Source organism: Mustela putorius, unplaced genomic scaffold (assembly GCF_011764305.1).
Source record: "Mustela putorius furo isolate JIRA1106 unplaced genomic scaffold, ASM1176430v1.1 tig00003869_pilon_pilon_pilon, whole genome shotgun sequence".
Taxonomy (NCBI): domain Eukaryota; kingdom Metazoa; phylum Chordata; class Mammalia; order Carnivora; family Mustelidae; genus Mustela; species Mustela putorius.
Genome location: NW_025422021.1, coordinates 20,585,287 through 20,612,827, shown reverse-complemented (window position 1 = coordinate 20,612,827; position 27,541 = coordinate 20,585,287). Strand labels below are relative to the sequence as shown.

The following is a 27,541-nucleotide window of genomic DNA, read 5'->3' as shown; positions in this document are numbered from 1 at the left end:
TTAGCTGTTTTGCAAGGACTGTGAATGTAAATACATTTTAAGCTGAAAAAACAAAACAATTTAAGCAGTAAATTTCCTCATAAAACACACACCTAGAGATTGTGAAGGTCAGACTGAAATTTCAAACTGAACTAGACTCTCCATGAGATTTGTTAATGACACGGAAGAGCAGCTTTGGGCCCAATCTGTGCCCTCCTGTGCCCAGTGCCTCTCCCAGGGCCTACCTCCGGGACAGGTTATAGGACAAAAACTCCTGGCATACATCCCCTGTTGCTCTCTCTTTGCTGGTTGTGCAGCCAAATGGGAGAGAACAGAGGATGAAGTTTTGATTCACACTTGGATATCTCCAAGGCACAGGGAGATTTAACACAAGCATTTAACCCTATGGTGGTCCACGAACCGAAGGAATTAATGCCTTGACCCAAGCTGTGGGCCTAGGTGGCTGCTGCCCCACCCCCTGTCTGCAGGAGCCTCATCCAGAACTTCGCTCATCTATTACGAGAGTAGCCAAGCCCAACTGACCTTTAAAAGAGCCACTGTGAAATCCTGAACTTAAGGTTCCTTGCTTCTCAGTTGTGCTGACTTGAGTCTGCTGCAACAAAATAAAATTTAATAGAAGGGAAAATTTCTATTTATCACATTTCATTCAATCCCTGTTTTTCATTCCCTCTGAATAAGGAGTTTTGTTTTGTTTTTTTTTTCTCATTTAGATTTCCATGAAACGAAGATGACAAAAATTGTTATGAGTCACTAACATTTAAATAAATTTACTCTTTTGATAGGTCAGCTTTCTCCTATGGTTAAAGAATGTGATTGGTAGGAGAGCTTTCTCTGGTACTGGAAGTACCTACAGGACTGTGTGTAAAGAGGTGAAGGAGAGAACAAATCTGAAGACCCTGGGTTGCTTTGGGGGTTGCCATTTGCCATTTGGGGGGTTTCACAGGGTGTTTCAGGGCATGATGTGTTCTGTGTTGAAGAGTCTTAAAGGGGAGACATGAACCAGATTAAAACATGTGGACTCTCAGCCAAAACCCCCCTGGAGCTGGGTCTTCTGCTGGGAAACCCCACAGGCTGCCTTAGTCAGGGGAACAGCAGGCTCACAAAAATGAGTATTTTCAAAATGAACAACTGATCACCCCCATTCCCATATGTCTTATTTTCAACATCACCCATACATAAATGCTACCCCAAAGACTTTTTCTTCCCACTTCCCAAATTTTCTAGTCTTTCCTGGCTTTCCCCCAAGCCCACCCAAGAAAACTTTTTGTTTCTTTCCTCTCCTTTCCTAGGCTCAGTGTCTTAATGTTCAGAGTGACTTAACCTTGCATTCTTCTTTTAAAATTTCTGTTTTATTACCTAGATCCAGCAGGCACTCTGGACTTGGGCACAGGAGTTGCTGTGGTTCCCCAATACTTGGGGAATTAGGGGAAAGATGGGGCTTTACTATTAAGGGAACTGTATAAGTTGGTGCTGGGGTGACTATCAGCTTAAACCTGGGGGATAGGTGGGGACAAGTGGATCTGGGATGTGCATACCGATATTGGATATTCATTTGTTTACTGTCCTCTACTTTCCCCTACCAAAAAGTGCAGGAACTGCTTATTTTGTTCATTTCTGTATCCATAATAATAAGCACTCAATAATACTGCCTGAACGAATTTAGTGAGCATCTACTATGGTATAGATGCTGGAAGATACAGGCAGGGCCAACATGTTGCAGATGGAAAAACTAAGGTGAAAAGTAATTTTCTCAGGGCTATTCAAAATGGGAACAGTTTCTGGATTTCCAGATATCCCCAGCTTTTGTCAACAACACAGAGTTTGTTTTGGAGTATAAGTACTCTTTTTTTTTAATGATTTTATTTATTTATTTATTTGATAGACAAGAGATCACAAGTAGGCAGAGAGGCAGGAAGAGAGGGAGGGAAGAAGCAGGCTCCCTGCTGAGCAGAGCGCCCCCCCCCAATGTGGGGCTCAATCCCAGGACCCTGGGATCATGACCAGAGCCAAAGGGGCTTTAAAGCCAAGTTAAAGCCAAGTGGGCTTTAACTCACTGAGCCACCCAGGCGCTCCTGGAGTATGAGTGCTCTTGACTTGATGTTCCCTACCCTTTTTTAAGGAAAGAGATTTTCTAAGAAAAGGCCTTCTTCTAGGCTGGCTTCTTGTGTAAGCCCTGGATTCTCTCTGCTTAGTTTTGAGAAAAGGAGCATGGCATCATGGAATCTACCAAATGGATGCCCAGAAAAGTAGCACTATGTACCCGTATTGGTTTGCTCGGGCTGCCATAGCAAAGTATCACAGAGTGGAGGGCTCACACAACAGAAATGCATTTTCTCACAATTCTGGAGGCCAGAAGGCCCAGATTAAGGTGTTGGCAGGGTTATTGCTTCCAAGGCCTTTCTCTTTGGTTTGTAGATGGCCTTACTCTCCCTGTGTCATTACATGGTTGTCCCTTTGTGCACATTTGTGTCCTAATCTCTTCTTCTTATAAAGACACCAATCATGTTGGACCAGGACCCAACCTAATGACCTCATTTTAACTTAATTGCCTTTTAAAAGACCTTTTCTCCTAAGGCAATCATATTCTGAGGTACTGAGATTTAGGACTTCCATATACAAGTTTTAGAATAGGGACCACAATTCGGCCCATAACACTAATACTGATTTTACAAAATGTAGGATAATGTCCAGGCCTCTTTAAAAAAAAAAAAAAAAAAAAAAAAAAACCTCGTGATGTGGGTATTGTAACCGTGCAGCAAACTGCAGCCAGTTCCTTGCTGTCTGCTGCCTTTGGTAGCTGCCTCTTTCCATTCTTTCCCTTGGCCCCAGAATGAGACAAGCAGGTAGTCAGAGTAGGTCACACAGGGATCTGGAAATCCAAGAAGAGGGTTTTGTACCAAGTAAATAAAAGGAATTATCTAAGGTTCATTGTTTAAATTACCATGTTTATTTATGTCAACACATAATACAATAAAACAACTTACAAAAAAACCATTTATCTTCATGTAATATAACTCTTCAGTGAACAGAAGTACTACTGTTAATGTTTTGGCCTTTTCAAGGTCCAGCCTTGGGTCAAAACAGTATTCAGAGAAATAGCAGATTCTTCTCTACCTTCCCCAATATACACACAAAAGAAACTCATATTTTCTAGAATCCCATTCTAGTAATAATAAAAAAATGTAGAGGTGAATACCATTGTTGCATCATCACTGTTGCAACATCTTTGTTGCTGTAGATTTTCCCCAGACCCCGGGCTTCAGTCAGGAACACGGCGGGTACATCTGCCCTTCAGGTATCCAAGGTGATTGCTTAGTAATTCTTTTAGTGTAGCTGTGTATTCCTCAAGTGTCTGATTTACCTGAGTTATTCAGAAACTAGAAAAGAAATAAGACTCCAAGTGATCAGATGTGTACAGATCTATATGGTAGAATTGAGGAAACATCATAGATTATCTTTGTCAATTCAGTGGAACATCTGAAACTTCCATTCATAATGAAACTTCCATTCATAATGAACTATTCATTTAGTAAAAGATTTCACAGTCAGTTTACTCAAAGATAATAAACACTGCACCAAAATACAAGACCTCACCTCTGCTCCAGTAGTTTGAATGCTATTTTCATCTCAGGACATTTTCAAACAAATGATAGTTATTGCTTAACTAACCAAATATTTCCATCATTTCATGGAAAAAGAGTTAGCCTCATACTGTGGAAAGAAGAAATACCTTGGAGCTGGAAGATCTAGATTCTGGACCAATTTTTCTACTCACTCTCTGAGGCTTAGCTTCCTTATCAAATAAGATGACAGTGCTCTGTGAAGCAGTACTAATAGGAAATAATATTCTATGGAGTCCATATCCTCAATCAACCTATGGATCCCTAATTATCCAAATGGAGTTTTCAAGTAAAATCATACTTTAAAGTAAGTACAAGATGCATAGTCACCATGTGCAGCTGAAATGTGCAAGTTAGGTTGTATAAATGGAAACGAATATGGATAGAAAGCCTGCTAGTCATGAGAGACTGTACTCTTGATGTGTTTTCTTTAAAGCCATTTAAAGTGTTATTCTCTTCCATGTTCATTTTGCATTATTGGAGCTCCTTTTGATTATCTAACCATTTAAAGTAAATTTGAATAAGAAATTAAAACTTTCATATGACATCTCCAGGGCATAGATGACTATAAAACTAAGTAAAAATGGATTGAGAAATATGGGACAAGTAGTGGTTTGAAAACTCAGGATCAGAAGGGAAACTGAGTGTAGAAATTTATTCTTCAGGTAATTAGAAATAATCTAATTAATAAACTATTTTGGTTTTACTGATTTTTTTTTTTTTTACTTTCTAACTTATAAATTACTTCTTCTTCTAAAATATTTATTTTTGTGTGTACCTGACTTTTGGATACATGCAAATCCACAGAAATTATTAACACTTATTACATTTGGGACATTAGAAGAATTGCATCCTCTCTATTGAAGTAAAAGTCAGCATCTCATTTTTCATAGATTTTTAGAAGAATCCACCTTTAGGAAAGGGCATACTTACTAAAAGTTTAGAATTAATTCACAAGTGCGATTATTTAATATGAGCATATGGACTTTGTGACTTTGCTGACACAAAGACTTCAGGTAGCTATATTCCTGAAACAAATGAGATTCTAATTTCAAACATTTTTCAAATGCAAATAAGGCCCCCCTGTCTCATTTTGATGATTTTTTGAGACATTAATGCACCAGAGTTAGTATTCCTCAATGATCCCCAAAGTCACCCCTTCGCTAAGGATATTTCTCTTCCTGATTATTTTGAACCTGCCAACACAGTCTCTAACCTTCATACAGACAATGACTGATCTCCAAATGACCTATTATTATCTTAAACCAACCTCGTTTTGAAGCAACAAAAAAAAAAGAAAAATTAAATAGTGCATTAACATTTCATATCAGTGAAGCAGACTTTTTTCATGCATGAAGTAGTTCTATCCATCTGTGGAAAGGTCCATCTTTTGTTTTTCCCTGTGTTTATAAGTTACATTTTTAAAGGTACTGGTGGAGCCTCTGTATAATGGATTGGTTCCCTAAAACAAAAAACAAACAAAAAAAAAGAAGTTCAAATGAAAGTATGTTATTACATGATTTTAATATATTTAAATAATTTCATTGTCCATTATGAACTAGAAGAAGAGAGTCAGGCTCCAGTTTGGAAGCCATTTGAATAAATTTGATCAATCATACTCTTAGCATTTTAAGAGTCTCATGCTCTACCGACTCAGCTAGCCAGGCCTCTTAGCATTTTAAAATTTATGCTTCTACATTTAAATTTTTAATATGCAGGACCAGTGCCTTATATGTATTGTAAAAATCCTACTCTATTTGAAAACACACTAATTTATGGATAGAAACTAAGACTGGCTGTTTGGTTCACTGTGGTTTTACCAGAATTGAAAGAAGTGTCTAGCCAACAGCAAACACTCAATATTTATTGAATAAATAGAATGAATCAATAGGTGGCCCCAAAATGAAATATAAATTGAAAAAAAAGTAAAAAACGGGAGAAGTGAACTTGTAGAAGCATACAAGGGTGAATGACACGGTGTCTGCCTTTAAGAGATGTGTTGTTGGTGGGAGGTATCACACAAGGGCACTGATAATCTTGCTAAAATGAGATTAAAATTCAGGAGAAATATCTAGTTGCTTGGAGGAGCAAGGAAAGATCCCCAGGACAGTGTACGCCTGCTCTAGATGGTAAAAGAATTTGGTGGCATAAGCTTACTAGAGAATAACAGTGTGTGAAACACAGTCACGAGGCACTAGCGTGTGGAACTTGGGGCTCAGGAAGATGTGCAGGCCCCAAGATAGCTTGGGCAAGATGGCTTTGGCTTTGGGGCAGTGCAGAGGATTTGTGCCAATCTCTGGACAATTCAGCTGTGCTTCTTGTGTTGTAGATGTGTTTCTAGGAGCCATCACCAAGACAAGCAGGCCTGAGTCTCCGTGGGTGTTTAACGAAACGCCAAGCTTGATCCTCCAGTTTCTCTCCTTTGGTTAAATTGCTCCAGGCAGGCTCAAGATGTCCGGGTAAAGTACAGTTTCTTCTCTCCCACTTTCCAAGGTTGACCACACAGAGGTGGATGTCAGACGGCCTGGGTTCAAACCCAGCGCCACCACATGACCTCACTTAAGCAATGCTGAGTGGTGGTGTCCTCACCCACAGGAGGCATTACCAAAGTGCCCAACCTCATCCATGAAATAGCATACTTTAGCACAGACCCTGGCACATATCGAGTGCTCAGTAAATGTTGCTTCTTCTTATTAGTTCTGATTTATACTTCTCCTTCGCATTTGGAATTTCCTCTTTTCTAAGTTTTGGATGGGGTTAGAAAGATACTCTCCCTGGAGCTTTTACATTTAACATTCCCAAGCCCATTTCTACTTGTGTATGAAGTCTGGGTACCACCAATCCCCTTCCAAATTACTAAATCTTGTATTTGGTCACTTTAACCCATGAATTGTAGAGATGGCAGTAAGTTCTAGACATAGACTTCAAAAACAACAATTGTATTTGCTTTCCAAGTACATTTCTCTTAGTTCTTGGAAGAACTGAATAAAATTGAAAAACATTCCCAGGCATCTCCCCACTTGTCACCTTTGGATCTGCCTCAGTGTCTTTATTGTGAGGAGGAATCACTCTTGCATTTGCTTCTATGTTGTCCAGAGCCAGTGGCCTGACCTCTGACTGAGTAACATGTTACCTTTGTTCTTGTGCCTTCAGGGAGAGATACTATCTCAGTAATGAGGGTAAACAGAAAAGAGGTTCCTTAGTGGTGAATAATGAGTGAAGGCCAAGTCACCATACTTCTTCCACTCCTGAAGTCAACCTAGATAATTCTGAGCACGCTCTAGTCCTTATTTAGTCCTGCTGCTATAAGAACTTGGAATTGGAGAGTGATGTGGTCTTAAATGCTGGTGGAGTCTCATTTGGAAACAAAAATCATGTATGGATTCTATTAAGGTTAAAAATACAAGCTATACAGGGCGCCTGGGTGGCTTAGTGGGTAAAGTCCTCTACCTTCAGCTTGGGTTGTGGTCCCAGGGTCCTGGGATTGAGCCCTGCATTGGACTCTACTTGGTGGAGGACCTGTTTCCCTTCCTCTCTCTCTGCCTGCCTCTGCCTGGTTGTGATCTCTGTCTGTCAAATAAATAAATAAATAAATCTTAAAAAAAAAATAAAGACTACAAGCTATTAAGTTTAAGTTGGTTACGGAAAAATAAAGGACTCAATTGAAGAGGAAAAATGGCAAAAATAAGTGCAGGCTGGGGATGATAAGTAGAGCATTGTCTGGGAGGAAGGGGGAAACTTAGGGAAGAGAAAAAAAAAATACTCTGGAAGAGTAAATGGGCTGTAAGCAGGGCCAGCTTAGCTCGTCATAAGACAAGGAACTCTTGTGGGCCCTATCCCGTATCATGTCAAACATATTATGATGTTTGACATGACATGGCACCTGTGTGGCTCAGTCAGTTGAGGGTCCAACTCTTGGTTGCAGCTCAGGTCATGATCTCAGGGTTGTGAGATTGAGCCCTGCATATGGTTCTGTACTCAGTGTGGAATCTGCTTGGTATTCTCTCCCTCCCCTCGCCCTGCCCCTCTCCTCATGCTGTCTCTCTTCTCTCTCTCAAACAAAAAACAAACAAACATATTAAAATGCATCACATTCCACACTAAGTATGCACTATAAAGGAGTTGACTTAAGTTGTAATTGACTGAATACATGATGTTATTTTGTAGACATTCAGTTGAATATTAATTTTGATTGTGCAGTTTTCATTCTGTATCTTGAAGCAACTTTATTCAAGTCTACACTATTTAGGGGCATCTCTTGCAAAGCTAGTTGTAGGGCCCGGACATGGTAATTGGGGGCGATGGATGAAGCAGACGCCGCTGTAGTAGGAGTATAAGGTGGGGCTTTAAAGGTGGAGAAAGAGCAAGTACATATTGCTGGGAGGCAGTCATGTTTCCTGCCCTCAGCTGGTGATCAGAACTCACGAGAAGAAGCTCAGAGCAGGTTTTGTTTGCAGGAAAAAGCATGGCAATGTCTAATACTGTCTCCTCTAGTGCCCTGTGGGTGAAAACGTCTCTACAGAGGATTTCCAGCTGAGATATAGGCTTGGGTCTCCTTTTCCCATGGGTCTGAAGTCTTTCACTCTTTAGACAAGGTTCGGGTGCCCCCTGATTTGAGGTGACCAGGCTGATTTCCCCAGGAGTCCGGGGGTGCTAATTTAGGCTGTAGATTCTGTAAATGCAATGGCACATTTTTAGAGCTTAAAAAAGTGGTAATAAGAAAGCTCGCTGTCATGACCCACAGCTCTCTTAATGATTGCCTGCCAAATACAGACCTGATTCGCTGAGTACAGTACAAAAATCAATCCATGACTGCAAGAAATGTCAGACTGAACATTTTTTGCCTCTGGTTAATGATGTGTCATCCTAGAAAAAATGTCTACTCAAAGATGAATTTAAATATCTTCCCTTTGTGTTTTCATAAAGAATATGGATGGGGAGGTTATTTTTACAAGTATAATAAAAGGTAAGCTTTCTTTATAGATATGATGAAATGTTTCAAGGGGTAAGAAACAAAGCTCTTTCTTGTCCTGAGCTCTGTCACTTTTGGAGTCCAATGGAGGCCTGTGGGTCAGGAGACCCAACGATTCCTACCAACCCTGGAGGTCCCCTGGGGTTTGAAGACCAGTCAAATTCAGTTCTTCAGGAAGAAACAGGTTTTAAATTAAAAATGGAATCAAGTTGAGGACCCCAAAAATAGATGTACTGAATAACATTTTTAATAGGATGTATTAGTGAAATTTGAATTGAATTATTTGAATTAAACCTCTTTTGCATCCAAGTGAATAATTATTACCCAGTTATTATGTAGTCAAGAACATCAAATATTTGTTATTCAAAAAAACTCAATTTAACAAGGGAATAATATTTTTCATTTATGATTTTTATCTGTTTAATGCCTATTTTTAATTCCATTTTAGATGAAGAAACAGTAAAAATTCAGCATTTGAATTTCAGTCATGTTCTACATCCTGAGGGAAAACAATGCATGTTTTAGGGAAATTAACTGTTAATTAAAATGTTATTTTAAAGATATTAATCATTTGCCAGTATTCATGCCTTTGTATGGGAACATTAAAATGTGCTGGTTAGATACACATCACATCATTGCCGAAATACTTGTTTGCAGAACACCTGCTTATTATTTCTAGGAGAGTCAAGGCTGTGCTTGGAAGAGGCTGCAGTTCAGTTTTCAGCTCCACTATGGACCAATCATTTGGGAAGTCTCTTATCTTCTATGAGCCTCAGTTTCCTTACATTGAAAATGGGATTACTCAAACTATTTCACAGGGCTGGCATTGTTCAACCAACTACTGCCATATGGTTCTTTGTGCCAACTTAACTATATTTTTTTGTCTGATTGCCCTTTTTGACCATTGCCAGGCATTTTCTTGAGAGCTGGTGAGAGTTAAAAACATCCATGGCCAGGAGATTGGTTGAAGTTAACTGACCCAGCACTCTAGCCTTATAATACCATGTTCTAAGTCAGCAAACGAAACTATCAGGTTACATTTTCCTTGTTATGTATGGGTAAGTTATAATCTCATTGCAAGTTCAAATTTACTTTCCTAAAGGGTCTTATTTAATTATGAAAAATTCATACATACACAAAAGAAGAGGAAAGCTGTATAACAAACTTCTCTAGATTCCTCAGCCAGATTCAACAATTATCAAGATTTTGCCACATTCACTTCACTATCCTTTGTTCTCCTTTGGTTGAATTATTTCAAAGCAAACCTACTCTTCATTTCCTTTCACTCCAAAATATGGGTATTTTCTAACAAAATCATCATGCCACTATTTTACCTAATCAGATTAATCATAATTCCTAGCTATCATTCTAATACCCAGTCTATATTATCCTTCCTAGAGTTGTCCAAGAAATGTATTTTTATAGTTGGGCTGTTCAAATTAGAATCAAAACAAGATCCATGCGCTGAATTTGCTTGTGTGTCTAAAGGCATTTTTAACAGGAAGATGAAGTAGATGAAAATTTTCACTGTCCAATGCCCTGTGCCATATGTTGGGGTTACTTCAAAATAACTGTATAAGATATAGATGTCTCTCATCAAGACAAATTTATCCAAAAGAGAAATTCTATGTGCTTTAAGAACTGAAGATATCACTATATACTTAGAAGAAAAAAGTGTTAATATCCATTTATTTGGGCAGATGAACTCAAAGGAACATTGTGTTTTTCTATATTTTCTCCAGTGAAATCACTGTATTTAGAATCAGCAATGTAAGATAATTGCTTTTAGAGAGCTGGGCACACCATTAGAGACAGAAAGATGAAATTAAAACCATGAAATTGTTTCTATGGCCCTCCAGAAATGTAATTATCTGTCCTGTGGAAAAGAAACACAGAAAATTGGAGTCCTGTTTTGTGTTTGTCTACTGTGAAGAGGAGAAACATAAATTATATCTATGGAGTACACATAAATAATGGTTGACACTTGTTAGGTATTTTTCAGGTAGCTCTTTAAAATTTGTTATTCAGAGGAACTAACTGGATGGTATTTAAAAAGTCTTCTCAATTTGGAATGGTGACCTATTATAAGTAATGAGTATCTCTATGGAAATTGGCATGAACCACCATGCTACTCACAAACATTATTCCTTTGGCTATAACACAACCGATTTATGGAGGCATTTAGATACAGCACCTATGCTTTATCAAATGGAGCCTGAATGCTCCTCTTGGTGATGAAGATTAAATGTATTTCCTTGATGTCCCTAAGCAGCTTATAAGGAGCTTCATGAGACTCTTCAGAGTGGGGGAAATCCCCACTGCACTGAGAAAAATGCCTGCTCTGAGCACTATCAAGCTCCCAGATAATGGACGGAGGTTCCTTTGTCCTCAAAGCAGAAAATAAACCATAGCTGTTAGGGATGCAGTGAAAGGGGTAGGGGAAGAACAAGACATTCTCACTCTCTATTAGAGCGGAAGAAAGCTGACATCTATCTCTTCCACAAGTCACTTTCTCCCCTGGACAAGGAATAGCCCCTAAGGGTTTACATACCGTTTGCCACTTGGCCTTAGACCGTTCTGCTTCAAATTTGGCAACTTCTTTACGATCATGAAATGATACCAGCAGCTTCCAAATGCAAAGTAGGACGACCCCAATGAGAAGAATAGCCAGTGAAACCCCTAACATAATCATGGGAATGTTTGGGGGCCTTGGACAGTCTGTGGAAACAAAGAAAATTATATTAAGAAGATGGTGTAATTGGGGTATCTGGGTGGCTCAGTGGGTTGAACATCCAGCTTTTGCTCTTAACTCAGGTCTTGATCCCAGGGCTGTAAGTCCAAGCCCTGGGCCTCCCAAGTTCAAGGCCTGGGCCTCCCAGCATGGAGCCTTAAAAACTTCACTTAAAAAAAAAAAAAAAAAGGATAGATGGTCAAATAAATCTTGTGATGTAGAGAAAACATTTCTCATTTAATTTCCAACCACATGTTTTTCTGATAGAAGGAAATAGTAACATGTTTCATTTTGCTGTATTTAAAAAAAATGAGTTACTTGTTGAAGGAAAGTCCTATTAGTCCTACAAAGGAGAACAAAAGATAGAGTTTGGTTATTTAAGGCAAATGGATATATACTTGACCCAAAAAGAGTTAGGATCCAAGAATGAGGATTAATGCACGGTATATACAAAGGGCCGTGAAAAAGACTGCAGTTTAATAACAAAAATGGTCTTTTCTGGGGACATGACAATCGAAATGAAATGCGTACGTGTGTGTTCATTCACACACACACACACACACACGATGTTACTTTTTCATGGATTTCCTTGAAACATGAACTGTCTAGGAGGTTATATTCAAACTTATATAAAACCCACCCTCCTAAGAAGTTTACTACTTGCTGCTGCTTCTTTTTTCTTTTTTCTTTTTTTTAATAGGCAGACGACAATGACGACTTTTAGTTTTGTTTTAATGTTAATCAGTGCTCTGGTGTCCTGGGAATTTCCTGGACTGGGGTCAGGAGAGGTGGGTTCAGTTGCCCTCTGATGTATAGTAGCCGTCTGATATACAACAATTCCCCTGATCTCTCTGAGCCCCGGGATCCTCAACCATCAAACAAAGGTGTGGGACCTCAGCAATCCCTTAACTTCCCTGAGGATAAGACCGTGCAAATGCTCATGCTTATTAAACTCACAGCTTTCTAGATCCCTCCCCAGAGACTGTGATTCAGTGGGTCTTAGATGGAGCCACAGATATTTTTTATTATTAACAGTATCCCAAGGGATTCTTATTTTCGGGGAAGTTTGGGAAACTAGATGTTCTGTAGAGTCCTTTCAACTGGAACATTCTCTGAAATGTTATTTTGACTCTATTGATGATATTAATATAATTTCACAATTATACAGTGCCTTCCCTCACTGACAGCAGAATGACTAATAATTCTTGCAATATTCCTGGGAGACGATACATTTCTTAATGAAACATTATAATTAAGCTCTCCCCTTGCTTTCATGAGAAAAAAAAAATCCCACATAAAAATTATCATTAAATATCTGCCTCCCTCTGCAAGTAGTGAGGCAAATCTGTGGTATCTGGGGAGGAAATGAATCATGCTTAGTTTATCCTAACTCTCATTGCCTTTAGATATTTAATAAGGAGAGTTATACACACAGGACTAGTCATGCTTCTTTCAAGGTAAGGATCTATAACTGATCTGATTTTGAGCAGGACTAATGACCCCACAACAGCATGATGCCTGGCCTCACACACTTCTGTTCTTTGGATTAAAAAAAAAAATGTAAGGAGATTATGCAGAAATAAGTAAAGGAGCAAATGAAGTAGTTACTATAGTATAAAGATTCAAAGACTGTTTCCAGCATAGCAAATGAATCATGGCTGCTTTTACGAGGTTAGCAACAGTCCTGCAAAGAAAGTGGCAGGCATATGTCAGTGAGAATATATACTGGCTACATCTTTGAAGACTAAATGTCTGGGGTGGGGTGTAGCATGTTCTTGTGGAAAGCAAGATGAAGCTTGCTAAGACCCTGCAGCCAGAATGTGAATTAGGAGGGCTCCCTGGTAAAGAATAAATAAAGGAGGAACAGGCATAACCTGGCAGAGATAATTTTTAAGAACTTAGTGTCATTATACATTTATACATTGATAATATATTACACATTAAAATATTCTACATTTCTTAAGAAAAGATTTTGACCCAAGTACCAGAGCAGGTATTACACAATAGAAACGTCTACTGTTTACACTGTTTAGTATTTCCTGAGATGCTCAGACTGACGACATATTTCTAGGTGGGAGAAGAGGACCAGGGTGCTATGTTGCCTGTGGAGTCCTGGCCAGTGCTAGCTAGTTCTCGGGTCCTGAGTCCCTGAGCTGCCAATCTGCCATCTCTCTCACATGTGGATATTGAGCACAGAAATGTGACTTTTCCAAATTAGGTTGTGTGCTAAGTATGAAATACATATTGATTGTGAAGACTTAGTATGGAAAAAAACAAAGCATCTCAATAATTTATTTATTACATGCTAAATGGCAATATTTTGGATAGAATGGACTGAATAAAACATTACTAAAATCCATATCACCAGATTCTTACTTTTTAGTGAGATTACTAGAAAATTTAAAATTACATGTGTGGTTTGCTTAACATTTCTATGCTGCTGATCCAACATGTTTTCCGGAGCCAGGAATTTATTATGACCATACAGCCAGTGGGAGGCAGTATAGCACAGTAGTTAAGAGCATGGACTCCCAGTCAGCCGGCCAGATCTCCCCAGCCAGCACTGGTACTTAATTACTGCTAGACCAACATATTTTTAAACTTCTTTTTGCCTCAATTTCCTTATCTGTAAAATGGAAATAATAGCAACACTTGCTTTACATGGTCGTAATATGGAGGATGCTAAAAGAATTAATGCATGTAAAGCACATAGAATGATACCTGGCATATGACATTAGTAAGAGCACAATGAATGAGAGCTGCTATTATTATTATTATTATTATTATTACAACAACTATAGTCTTCCTCCTTTTCTATCCTCAAGACTTCAAGGGCCTGGAACCTCCATGTTGGGACCTGTGGGTATGACATCCACACCCACATCTCTGCCAGGAAGGCTCCCAGCTGTCATTCTTTGACTGTGGCTCTTAGGAATGTGGCCCTTCTCCTCTGAAAATTCTTCCAGGTGTAAGAAAAAAGACGGCCAAAGCTCTCCCTACAGCCACACACACCCTGATGGTGACTGTTCATTTGGTTTCTTTTAAAATTTGTTTGTAGGACCCCGGGAATCCTTAGCCTTCACTTTCTCTTTCCTATCCTTGAGTCTGATGGGCTACCCTGGGATTCTCTGGTCTGAGCGCTGTGAGAAGGGCCTACAGATTCTAGGACAGGCTGGCTCTGTCTTCAGGGCCCCTGGAAGCTTGGGGCCTACCTATAAACAGGGATAAGCCTCCTTGGAGCTATAAGGTGACTCCCCTTAAGCTTTGGGAAGGTAATTTTCCTTTCGCTTTCCCCTACTACAAAAGCATAGGGAGAATAAAAAGCCCTAATAAAAAGTCATCAGAGAGTCTGAGTGCTTTCAGAAGGATGGCATGTTTATGTGCCACTCAGATTGTGTGGAAGCACCAAAACAAACACACAAACAAAAAAATGACCAACAGTTCAGGAACAAGGAGGCCCTTATCGGCTAAAAGCATCTTTCTCTTTCACGCCCAAATAAAGGTAAAAATAAAAAATAAAAATAAAAACAAAACCAACCAGATACAAAAGCCCCTGAATTAAAAATAGTTCTAGTTCATTTTTGTTGTTTGGAACTCATTTTTCCAGTGGAATCCATGGGACAGCTGGGTGGCTCACTGGGTTAAGCCTCTGCCTTCAGCTCGGGTCATGATCTCAGGGTCCTGGGATTAAGCCCCACATTAGGCTCTCTGCTCCGCAGGGAGCCTGCTTCTCCCAGCCGCTCTGCCTACTTGCGATCTCTCTCTCTCTGTCAAATAAATAATCTAAAAAAAAAAAAAAAGTTCTACAAAGGAATCCATATTAAAAGGAATGGCTTTGATTTCAGGAGAACTTGCTAAATCTACTGCCACTGTCAAAGAGGGTTGGAGGGTGTAGTTCCAAGAATCTGACCTTATAAAACACGTAATGAGGAGGCGGGTTTTTTATATTAGGTAACTCTTCCTTGTACAGCAGGAATCACCTTAAATTTCCTTAACTAATGGCCTGTACAATGCATTGTATATATGCATTTCAAAGAAGTTGATTTATATGAGATTTTCAAGATCCAGTCTCCAGGTGCACTCTGTCCACCGAGCTGCAAGGCCAAGATCACAATCAACCCCTTGTATCTTGTATCGTGCTGACTTCTACGTCTCCTTCACCCTCAACACTGCAGTGTGGTATTTTTCTAATCATATTTTCTTGGTTGATTTATAATGTCTTGAACTTACGTTTTGGTTACTTTAGTCTTGCTTTGGTTTTTACACTCTTTAGTGATGGCAGCTTGATACTCTTGGCTTTAAATTCAGGACTTAATATTTTGTTGGCACATTGATAAGCAAGCATGCACAACAAAACACTCCTGCCTGCTAGCCTGCCCTTGCTGCTATTGTCTGGGGCAGAACCAGGCTCCAAGCTTCTGGGGAGAGGAGGAGGAGGTTGCTGACAGGGTCTAGAGAGATCTGATTTAATGCAGCTGTCATTTCTGCCAGAAGGATTTAGGAACACATCACTAATTAAAGACAGAAAAGAGGCACCAGTGAATATCTAAGAACACAGCCAGGGAAGTCTTGAAGCCATCTGTAGCAGAATAGTATTAAAATGTCAAGTCCTTGGGGCTCCGGGGTGGTTCAGTTGGTTAAGAGTCTGCCTTCGGCTCAGGCTGTGATCTTGGGGACCTAGGTAGGATGCAGCAGGCTTTCTGCTCAGTGGGAAGTCTGCTTCTCCCTCTCCCTCTGCTCCTTCCCACCCCCAACTTGTGCTTGCTCTCTCCCGTTCTCTCAATAAAAAAATAATAAAAATGCCAATAAAAAATGCAGAGTCCTGGGCCACACATCACACCTGCTTACTCAGGATAGACAGGATGCAAGTGTTTTATCAAGCTCCCCAGGTAAGTCTGATACTCACTAAAATTTCAAACTTCTCAAGAGAAGTACCTTTCCCACAATTTTCTGTTCTATCCGATATAAACTTCTCTCTCTCCTTCGCTGAAGATGAGATTTTTATTTGCGAGCTACCCAAGCCCCAAGCAAACTCCATGAGGTGGTATGGATGAAAACCCACAGAATACACAGAGTCCTTTTATGTATGGATTACTTCCTTCCTTCCTCACCTGCTGCTTCCTGTCTCTTCTGACTTGATGTCCCATTACTGGCACATACTGGCAATGCGTATCATTCTATTTAATCCTTAGAATCTTATAGATGAGGAAATAGAGACTCAGAGGCAAGTATCTTCCAGAATGTTATCAGGATTTGAGCCAAGGTTTGCCTGATGCAAATCTCATTCTTTCAGACTGTTAGGCTCCCTTCTGCTAGCCTTTCCTAAAGATATACCTTATGCTTATATTGGATTTAATCAGTGCATCTTTCTACAAACCATCAGCCAGCTTTAGAGGTGATCATGACTGGTACAAATACATTTTGTTATGTGGGCTAAGAAAGAGACATTGGAACATATCAAACCTTTCAATAGGTCTATTTAAATCACTGGGAAAATTCTGGAAATGTCCTTCTTGGAAAGTATTTCTTGTTGTTTCCTCCTCTCCCATGTAGTATCACTTACCATTGACAATGGAAGGCATGCCACCCACCTTTCTCAGTGATGCTGTGAATGATGCTTTTCCCTTCATTATCTGTAGTTATTAGGAATGTAATAAGACATTCATTTTCTCCTTGCAGAGAACAGGGAACAGAACCATCCTTTGAAAAATCTGCAGATAAAGGAGTCATTCATTAGATTAAATGAGATTCCAAAAGAGATTATTTTCAAAGCATAGTGGTGTTGAGTTTTAATATGCAAATAGGAATCTCTAACACTGCAGAATAGGAATAGAAAAACACAGGATTTTCCCCACCACCTGAAGTTTTAGTTTCTATTCATGTTCCAGAAGAACAGTTCCAGGTGTGCTCAGTCAGGACTGACCATCAAATGCACCTATCAAACTGATGGGGGCCAGGATTTCAATAGTGAAAGTACTTGAAGGCAGGTGTGCCTAGTTGTTTTGGGAATAGAATGGCCCTGATTATGGTGATGAGGTGGCTGTATGTTCCCCTTACCTTAGAGCATCTGGGAGGAAACCTAGATTACATTTCAGAAAAAGACTCCGCAGCCCAAACTGATACTGATACTTCTAAGGGGGCCTTTCCCACAGTCAAGATTGCTGGCCATGTATTGTCACAATAGTAAATATCAATTAATATCAGAAAATGGACATTGAAATGTTATGTACTCAGGGACTGGGAGGATGAAAGTAAGCCCCAGTCTAAAAGGAATCCAGCTGACAGTTTGCCTACCATTCGGTATAGCCTCTTTGCTAATTAAAAAAAAAAACCCACAAACATAATCCAGTTTTCCTCACATCTTTTTCAAATAGAAATGTTTTTTTATGGGGCTTATTCAAGAGACAGAAAATGAATGTCACTACAGAAATTGAAAATATAGTAAAATGGTCCATCTGAGATGTTAGAATTTTTAGTGGTCTGGTACCTATGCCAGAATTATGTAGCATTTTCCAAATTAAAAAAAAAAAATTTGCTTAAAATTCTCCTATCTTCTAAGTTGAAGACTTTGTAATGATACTGTTACACCTTTTTTTTGGTCAATGAAACACTTTTTTCAGAACCTGTAAACAGAACAACTGTTGGCTCTTAACCTAAAATTTTGACATATGATCCAATATTAGTGATTTATGACCCCGGGGGTCAAAATATTGAAACTTGGATTGTCCCAGATAATCTTGGACATACTCTTGCTAGACCTATAATTTTCTCATTAGCTTAAATATAAAAGTTTTAATAAAACTTTTAATTTTAAAAGTTCTAATAAAACACATACAGAATCTGTATGTTTCTTTGATTCTAACAAAGAAAAAGTAAATAATATGCTATTTCTCATTCAACAATGTGGTAGCCACAGAAAGAAGAATGTTGAGTTGTTTTTGCATTTTATTTATAAGATTAAAAAATGTGTGTCAGGGTCTCTGAGAAGAATGTCTGTATTAGCTATGAAAAAAGGGACTAGTAAAACATTTAGCATTTTGGAGAGGATTTCAAATGATTTAAGTGAAGAAATTGCTTATGAATTCACTAGAAGCATCTATTTACATAGGACTATTAGGAAATCTAATTCTAAATCATTCTCATCTGGTCATTCCCAAATGTTTATGATTATCTAAATCACCTGAGATTTTTTTCAAATAAGGATTCCAGGGACCCTCCTGGGTATCTGATTTGAGAGGGCAGTGGTATGTACAGGAGCTTGTATTTTAGTGAGTTAACAGTATTTTTAATAAGGTGATCGGATTATGACATTCAGGAACCTCTGGGCAATAGTAGATCAGTGATATTTGTGTTATTTCGTGTGTATGTCATATGATAGCACTGCATATATAATCATACTTTGGTCATTTTTAGATGGCCTTTACCACATATCCTCCTACCACACTGCTCAATTAACTAGGATTCATGAAGTCTTGGAGAATATGCCTTTTCTTATTGGTGAAATTTTCTCCCTCCCTCTCCCTCTCTCCCATGACAGCACACCCACTCTGTTCCTCTCAAGCTTACTTACTGGAACACTTTGTTCTCAGGTAGAAAATACATAGGTAGTTTATAACACTCCTTTCAGTAATATTAATCCTGCTTTTTAATTTTATTTTAAATAGCTATACTGAAGTGCAAAGAGACTTAATTTACTTCTCCAGGATTACTTAAGTTTTCATAAAACTGTTAATATGACCTTTGGGTCATGACTCCCTTCTTGCTTTAATGACTTCACCACTCTTTTTCATGACTGTTATGACTCTAGATTTAGCCAGTTTTGTCATGTTTGAGTATTAAAATGGTATTATTGAATGTGCAGTGAAAGAGTCCAGGTTGTGCTGGAGATTTGCATAATTAGCTGCTAAGGTTTTCTTTTGTTGGTCATTAAGGAATGGACCTTTCTTTTTTACCCTCCTTTATGAGTGCCAGCAGTGCTGCCCTAGAATAATACAATGAAAATAAGATCTCAGGTAGTCCATGAAATTATACTTAGGAAAGGAAGAAATGTGAGAGTGGGGTGAAGAGGCTGGCATCTAGGAAGGTCCAGGAAGGCTACAGAAATAGAAACCATGTACGTGCAACCACAGAATTATAACAACTGTGTGTTTAAGACCTGTGCTCTGGGGACGAGTCAGGAGTTCTCATGGGAAATGGTTTCCCAAAGAGAAGAAAAGGATTCTGTGGTCAAGGAAGTTTGGGAATCCTTCCTTATGCCTCTCCTGAAAATTCCTGAAGATACATGTAATGTAATATCCATGATTTTTCAGGAGTCCCGTGAAATAAACAAAAAGCTTAGCTGCCCATTTCCGAAACTGATATGACCATGGGTGCTGTTTTCCATCTAACATTTTCAGAACTAGTGTTCCATTGAACACACTTTGAGTAATAATGTTGTGAGTACATGAGTTTTGGGGCAAATTAAAAAGTGACTTTCGGTAAAATGGAATGAGTAAAGTTAAACCACGTCTTTAGAGATGCTCACTGAAGTCTCCACAGCACAGCTGAGGAATAACGTCTTTGGATTATGAAATTATGCTATTTTACTTCACTCTCCATGTCCTTGTTGGGGGGAAGGATGGGCTGATAAGAGTCGCTTTGCAAGACCAAATATGTGATGGTAATTTCAAGGCGATGTGATCAATGTCATAACTGAGTGAGTAACTTGAGATAGCGCTTATAAAAATCCTCATTGAAAAAGTGACTTTTTAATTCATAGACTTATAAGTATATTTTTTTCTCTCAAATTCAGCAAGGTTAATGCTTTAAATGATATTAGGAATCCAGTTACCCTTTTCAGTTTCTAAGTTAGAAATAGTTGTATTTCCCTATTTTGAAGATAATTTACTCAGTTACACAAAAAGAATCATGCAAATATTTTAAATGCCCCTTGAGACCCAGTATTCCTCTCAAATCCAAGCATTTATGATAATCTCCTCAGAAAACTGTGTATTTAACTATAGTAACTCTCTGTTCAATACTTACCATGTTTCCAAGGTTTACTCCTCTTTCCCTACCCAACCCCCCAACATATCAAATTTCTCATGCTGCCTGTGAATGGAGTTCTAGTCATTTGCAGGGCATTTTCTGCAATTTTTAGCCATTTCTTAGAAATACTTGGTAAATATCTCAACGGCCATGAAATGAAGCCCGAGGATATGCTTTGACTTTGAACTAGTTACTAATGTGGACAGTCCACAAATGCTACTTTCCTCCGTGCTTTTACTGCCTCCTACTTTCAGTATTAGTGTCAGGCACACACCATCTTGCCTAATTTATGTTATTTGGGACATCTATCTTTAGTCACCAAAAAAAGCACAGCCGAGGGGTCTTTTGAACACTGATCATGCTTCTCCATACAGGGTCATTCAACTGTGCACAGTCAGAAATCTCAAATTTGAAACAATGTAGGTAATATTCAAAACAATATAAATGCTGCTAACTTATTCCACTTTGGAAGTGGATTAATTTCTCTATTCCATGTCTGTTTCTTCAAGATACACATCTTGGAGTGTCATAAATTGTCTTGATTTTGCCCTGTGCCTGAGATATGTCTTGGTAACGTCTCATGTGTGTAGAGCAGCCATTCTACCTGAGCCACACGAGAATGCAGAGGTTGGGATAATGGAAAAATAACCCCCGCAGCCTGTTCCTTGAGGAGGAGCTAGTCATCTTCTTCACAGATTATTTTTTAAGTGGCTTTCCCAGCTAAAATACAACCGATTTAAATATTCGAGATGGCATTTTGCCACTAAAAAGAATCTGAGTTTAAGTCATTAAATCTTAAAATGACAAGTGAGAGAAAGCAAGAGCAGAATTTGGTTAGCAGATCAAGGTCACAAGCCCTTCTTGTATTTGGGGGGTGAGCGACAGGGAGTTAAGAGTGGAAGTTGATAGTAAAAGCACATATAAAGGAGCGGAGGGAAAATGTCCATGAACCAGAACCTGCCTAGTATCTCAGGGCTGCTGTCTGGAAACCCATCTGACACTTCACCTTGTCCTATCCGGAAATATGGCAATTGGATGATAAAGGCTGATTTCAGGTTTAGGGGTTAAAATTTAGCTATTTTAAAATTTTTCTTCTCTTATAATTATACACATATATATATGTATGTATGTGTGTGTATGTATATATATATATATACACATATATATATATATAATGCCCTGTGCCTGAGATATGTCTTAGTGTATATATATATATATATATATACACACACATACATACATTCTGGAGTTCTGTACAATTGCATTTGTTAAACAAAGGTGAACTTGCCAACAGAGCTGAAGTCAAATAGAATCGCTAGGACTTTAAATTGTTTGTATCCCAAACCATCACGTTTTTAGTCTTATGGGATGCATTTACTCTTAAAAACTAATGTTGAACCAGTGCCTTGGTTCAAATGAGGTCAAGCTACTGAAAAGCCCTTCACAGAGTTCCTGTCTCTCAAGAACAATGTAAAGGAAAAGAAAGCGATTTAAGACAAGTCTAACCTTCTGCTTCACTGATGGTCGCACCGGCTAGTTTGCATTTGTCAACACATTCTTCTCGGGCCTGGCCATCTGCAGACAGGTAGCATTCAATGCAGCTCCTGTGAATGTTATTCAGTAGCGTTTATCAGTTCATGTTAGTGGAAAACAGATATGCAGCTGGGGTATTGCTTTACTGCTGTTACTGTGATTCGTGCTATAGGAGTGTCTCATAGAGAGCGCTGCCTTTTGTTACTTTGAGAAAGATATTTGGGTGATGTTCAAGAGGAAATTGCCTTATTCTGATTCCCTTTAATAATCAGTGTTTTGTGAGCCAGGCTTGATAATAGCTACTATCCTCATTTATTTATAATGATTGCTTCTGATTGGTTAAATAACAAACAAACAAATAAAAAACCCCCAACAATAAGATACACTGATTTTGGTATTTGATTTAATTGTTTGATTCATTTTACGTTCTCATGAGAAGGGTTTATGCTCCTAAAATATGATCAGTGACTAAACAAAGTTTGAATTTCCTAACAGAAGTGGTCTGTATTTTAACAAGAACTGTAAGATTTCATACATGTCATGAATGACTATTTTAAAGATTCACTTGTCTGTAACTATTTTGAATGAGTCCAAGCCTTATAGGGGTATTTTCAACAGCTGAGGTTACAACTTGGATCCAATTAATGCAGGCTTTTGAATAAACAATCGCTACTTACAGAAAATTACAGAAAAGTGTATTTCTGAAAACAGCCTTGTAAGAATTAAGCTTCTCTAATGATGTCTATACAGCAAAGTAAAACTCAGACTCTGAATTAATCTTATGCTGAAAAATCACTTCACAACCAGTCTCTGTTTGGAGTAACCCAAAACAGCAAAAGTTTTCCCAGGTATCATCCTGTCCCTCTCTTCCCCAGGCCATGGAAATGCATATTCTTTTAAGTACTGGAAACATTCCCCCCCCCTGCCCCGCCCATGCTTCACCCCAGGCTTCCCCCAGTCGCAGTCGAAATTGCCCTGCCCTAGGCAAGCCTTCCCGAACCCTTACTGGTTAGTTCTCTTGCCCTGGAAGCCTCTGCGTTCCTTTGTAGGAAGGGTTGAGGAGCAGCAGTCTACGTGGGAGTGGGGGATAGAAGTCTTGGCTGGAATTGCCTTTGCATTTCAAGTATATTGCATTTATCTAGGTTATATATTTACTTAGAATGGCTTCGCAGGGGGCTGCTAGACACTGTGGAAATCCTTAAAACCTTCTACCCTTTGATGCATCTCAATGATATCTGCCCAAGCTAGTGTGGTAGCCCTGCCATATGGTGCCACAGCACCCTTTATATCCCTTGTTGTAACTGTCAGCTCAGATATTGTTCTAATTGCTTTAAATAATGTCTGTCTTTCCCGCTAGATTCTTAGCACCTGTGATGGCAGGAACTGTAACTGTTTCAGTCATCACTATATGCCCTTGGCCTAACACAATTTCCGGTGAATAGTAGGTACTTAATACCCATTTGATAAGTGAATGTATGAATGAATAAATGGAAGAATGGACTCATCTCAAAGCTAACCTAAGTACCAAGGCAATTACCTGATTCCTCAAACTTAAACTACCTTGACTGTTAACTTCATATTTTATAACCTACATTTTAAATTGAATCACATTTACAGAGAAGATTAATAGATAAATAATGGAAGAAACACCTCAAAAGGACATTTTACATTTAATTCCATTCAAGTAAGTCTAACCATGTCCCCACACTTCTCTTGGTGTATGTCCAGACACAATGACAGAGGACTTTTGACACCTGAGTGGTGAGGAACCACTGAGTGAATATTGATTTTCTTACTTTATGTACACTGGAAATGCAAATGTCACCATGTTGGGTATAGAGTTAATGAAACTATGAACTGCTTAAGCATGTTTGCTGCATAATACATTATACACTGCAATGTCAAAACACGGCCTATTTAGAGACTTGTTTCACTTGACCTAGAAATGTTGCCCCCACTTTCACTGAGAAGTTAGCTACTAACCAGAGAAATAGTGTTTTACTGGAAAAAAAAAAGGGTTTTGTTGTCATTGCTGTTCATATGGTATAAAGAAAAAACCCACACACAATAGTTGTGTAGAATGACAACCAAAGACAGGTGCCAAAGAGCATGAGCAGTACAGAAGAGGGAAGAAATGGAAATCCATGATCCTCTTTCTGCCTTTTTGCTTCCATGAGTCTATAGAGAGGAATGAATCAAGGTCAGGCTCTAAACTTCTAGATAAGGAAGAAGCTTGTCTGTTTCCCCTAAAAAGGCACCGAGTGTGAGTGCCATCAGTCTCCCTCCGTGGCATTCCTTCTGTGTGGCAGGTATTGTAAGTGAAAGGCCATCTGATGTTATCAGTGTGGGACCTCAGCTCAGCTTCCCCAGGATTGCCTCTAGCAGAAATGCGACATTGTGGTCCTGGATAATGAGGGCAAAGAAAGAGGCAAGGGAGACATGGACGCTCCAGGCTGAGGATCACAGGGTCTTGGTGGCTTTGTGCGTTTGGGTGGATGCTCCCAGAACAAACCCACCAAAAGCAACACGGAGGGAAGTTGAGACATTACCGTTTAGAGTTACAGGGATCGCCACAGGTGGGACAACGCTCGCAGGTCGGTCCAGAGGCTCCGGGATTCGTGCAAACACATTTGCCACAGACGCAGTCTCCTCGCCCACTGCAGGGCACCCCGTCCTCCGAGAGGCAAGACTCCGTGCTGGTGGTGCAGTTACAGTACTCACCCGCCCAGCCGGGTCTGCACACGCATTCGCCACAGTCACACACGCCGTTATCTGCAAAACAAATGCCCCGCGATGCTTAGGGCCACGGCTACTTCAGATGAGGTGGGGAGGGATATCTTTTCCCTTTGCCTTTAAACACTTCAGAAAGACTGAAGGAGAAAAATGAGAAAAAAGTGAGTGTGTGGGGGCTAGGAGGAGTTATATTTTATGGAACGAATGTTGCTAAGTGTGTATATTTATTGATCTGGTCTCTTAACTGAAGACCAATCTGATTACCTGATGTTATATCAAAAAGAATTTATGGGCAGATGAAATGAAATAATCTACAAGCCTATAAGAGCAACTTGTGTGTGTGTGTGTGTGTATTTAAATTGTTTTTACAATTTTTTTGTTTTTAATTAAGGTGCCATAAGATAGAGATGCAGCACAGACCTGGGGAATGCCTTCCTTCTACATCATTTAAGCCGAGTGATCATAAAAGCCTCATCTACCAAATAGAGGGAATAAAATCTTACAGCAGTTGTGGTCAGATGAGATAATGTGTAAATCTTCTAGTTTTGCGTTCACCAATTAGATGTCCTACAGGCATATAGTGAATGCTTAATAAATTCATTTATTTAAGAAACTTTAATTGAGCATATATCATGTGCCAAAGATTGCATTAGGCATGAAGATACAAAATTAAATAAGGTCACTGAGCTTATAGTCTAAAGTAGGAGACAGGCAAATAAATACTACCAGTAATAAATACAGTCCAGTGCCTTAAGTGTTACGCAAACAGTGGGAGAGTTTCCAAATTAGACCAGAGATTTGGGGATGTTTCCAAAGGAGGTGATGCTTGAGCTGAATTTGGATGCTACAGATGAAAGACAGAGGAGGGTTACATGCATTTTAAACCAAGAAAAAAAGCACAGGTAAATGTCAGAAGTCTGTAATCTTGTGACCCGCTTAATACCCACAGTGGATTCGTATAGATAGAGTCAAAGGTGCATATGAGCTGTGGCCGGACGGCAGGATGGCGGGAGTGGGGGTTGGAAGGGTCAACAGAAAGCCAGAAATCACATCATGAAAAGCTTTATGGGCTAAAGAAAGACCTGTTATCCTGAAAGTTATGGAATTTTAAGTAGAGACCTCAACAAATAGCTGTGTGCCTAGAAATATCCTGGCATCTGTAGAGAGGGTCAAACTGAGACAGGAAAACTGGTGAGGGGGTTTTGTTGCAGCAAATGAGGCAAGAAGATCTGAGGTCCTAAGTGGTGCCAGTGGAAATGGAGAGGAAAGAGGTGCTCAGTGGCTGGGGCAGCTTTTGACTGACCTGGAATGGAAGCCTCCAATTCACGCTTACTGGTTTATCCCCAGTGCCTGGCACGGAGCTTAATTGTTGAACAAATAGGTTGTTCTGAAGCGGAGGAAGAAGAGCAGCTTTGGGTAGGGAAGATGTCGAGTTCAGTTTTGGCTCTACTGAGTTCTGAGGGGCCTATGGGACATCCTAGTAGGCAGAGATGTATGTGTGTGTGTGTGTGTGTGTGTGTGTGTATGAAAAGAAAGACCAAAAGGTTTGGGTTTGGGATCCATCAGAGATAGATGGCAGGTAAAGCTGTTGTGGATCCGGTTATGTAGAGAAAGCAGAGGGGAAAAGCCCTGAAGAGCATCAGCATTGAAAATGTGATCAGAGAGGGGCGTCGGGGTGACTGCTGGCTCGGGCCCTGCATCAAGTCCTGCTTCGAGCTCCCTGCTCAGTGGGCAGTTTTCTTCTCCCTCTCCCTTTGCTTGTGTACCCTCTCTCTCAAATAAGTAAATCTTTAAAAAAATGTGATCAGAGAGAAGGATCTTACCAGGGAGACTGAGAGGTAGGAGAGCAAGGAGAGCAAAGCTGCAGAAACCTAGGGCAGAGGCAGCTTGAAGGAGGCGGTGCATGGAAACTTGCTGCAGACAGAGCCCATTAAGTTATCCTCTAAAATACAATTGTTATTTGTCTCTCCCTCAGCATAAAGGGGAACCTTTTTCTCGTGATAGGGATAAATTTCTATATTGAAGGCAGAAATTTAGAGAACTCTTCCAAGAGCTCCTGTTAGAATTTAGAAACCCTTCTTTCTGTGGGCTTTCCAGAACCATCTACCATATCACTGCTAATTGATATCCACAAGGAACCATTTATGAAGTACCTGTTTGTATAACTACAACCACAAAAACAAGAGCAAAACCTCCACAATGGCTGCATGTAGAAACAAGATGATAACCAAGGATCAAGACAAAAATTGTCAGGCTCTTTTCAGAGGGATAGGTCTCTCTGGAATACCATTGACTGATAACTGTAAGTGTATAATGGCAGGAAGTATTTTCTGTAATGCCATCTGCCTGTTTCCCATCTCTTAAAAATCAAAATATAGAAGACCAATGGAATCTGGGCAGGCAAGGAATAAATCAATGGAGCCCTATATCTGTATTTACAGATGGATGAAAAAAGCTACATGAAAAAGAACATTGTGGTAATAGGCCTTCTGAGAAGTGGTGCACTGCAGAGCAAATTAGTTATTGCAGAAGTGAGATCTGCATGAGAAGGAAAGCAGGAGCGTATTCTGGCCTTTGTTACAAACAACAGAGTGTCTGTCCACAAGGCCAGGCACAGATTTTATCCTTGCACTAAGCAGGATGCCAGGCACATAGTAGGTATTCCATAACTATTTGTTGAATTTGAATAATAGTACTTCCTTTTATTAAACCATTTTTTATCTTTTTTTTTTTTTTTGAGTAGGCTCTACGTCCATTGTGGAGCCCAACTCAAGGCTTGAACTCATGACCCTGAGATCAAACCTGAACTGAGATCAAGAGTCTGAAGTTTTATTAACTGAGCCACCCAGGTGCCCCCACTATGCATTTTCAAAAAGAAAGTTACTAATAATACAGTGACATCCTTTGTGATGTTACTACAAACAA

At 39.4% G+C, this 27,541-nt stretch overlaps 1 protein-coding gene across 4 annotated transcripts in view; it reads right to left on the bottom strand.

Moving 5' to 3' along the window:
• Positions 1–2,924: 2,924 nt before the first annotated feature.
• The window catches only part of ITGB6 (integrin subunit beta 6), a 126,502-nt gene continuing 101,885 nt past the window's right edge, over positions 2,925–27,541 (bottom strand). For 2 of the 4 annotated variants that reach the window (XM_004743927.3, XM_045066833.1), the window contains 5 exons: positions 24,433–24,655; positions 21,857–21,954; positions 16,915–17,034; positions 11,144–11,310; positions 2,925–5,082 (listed from right to left, as the gene is read on the bottom strand). In XM_004743927.3, coding sequence (XP_004743984.1) covers positions 4,984–5,082; positions 11,144–11,310; positions 16,915–17,034; positions 21,857–21,954; positions 24,433–24,655 — 707 coding nt within the window. In that variant the 3' untranslated portion in view covers positions 2,925–4,983. Of the gene's footprint in view, positions 5,083–7,652; positions 8,293–11,143; positions 11,311–16,914; positions 17,035–21,856; positions 21,955–24,432; positions 24,656–27,541 lie in introns of those variants that run through there. The other 2 variants (XM_013051987.2, XM_004743928.3) reach the window with 2 other exon arrangements.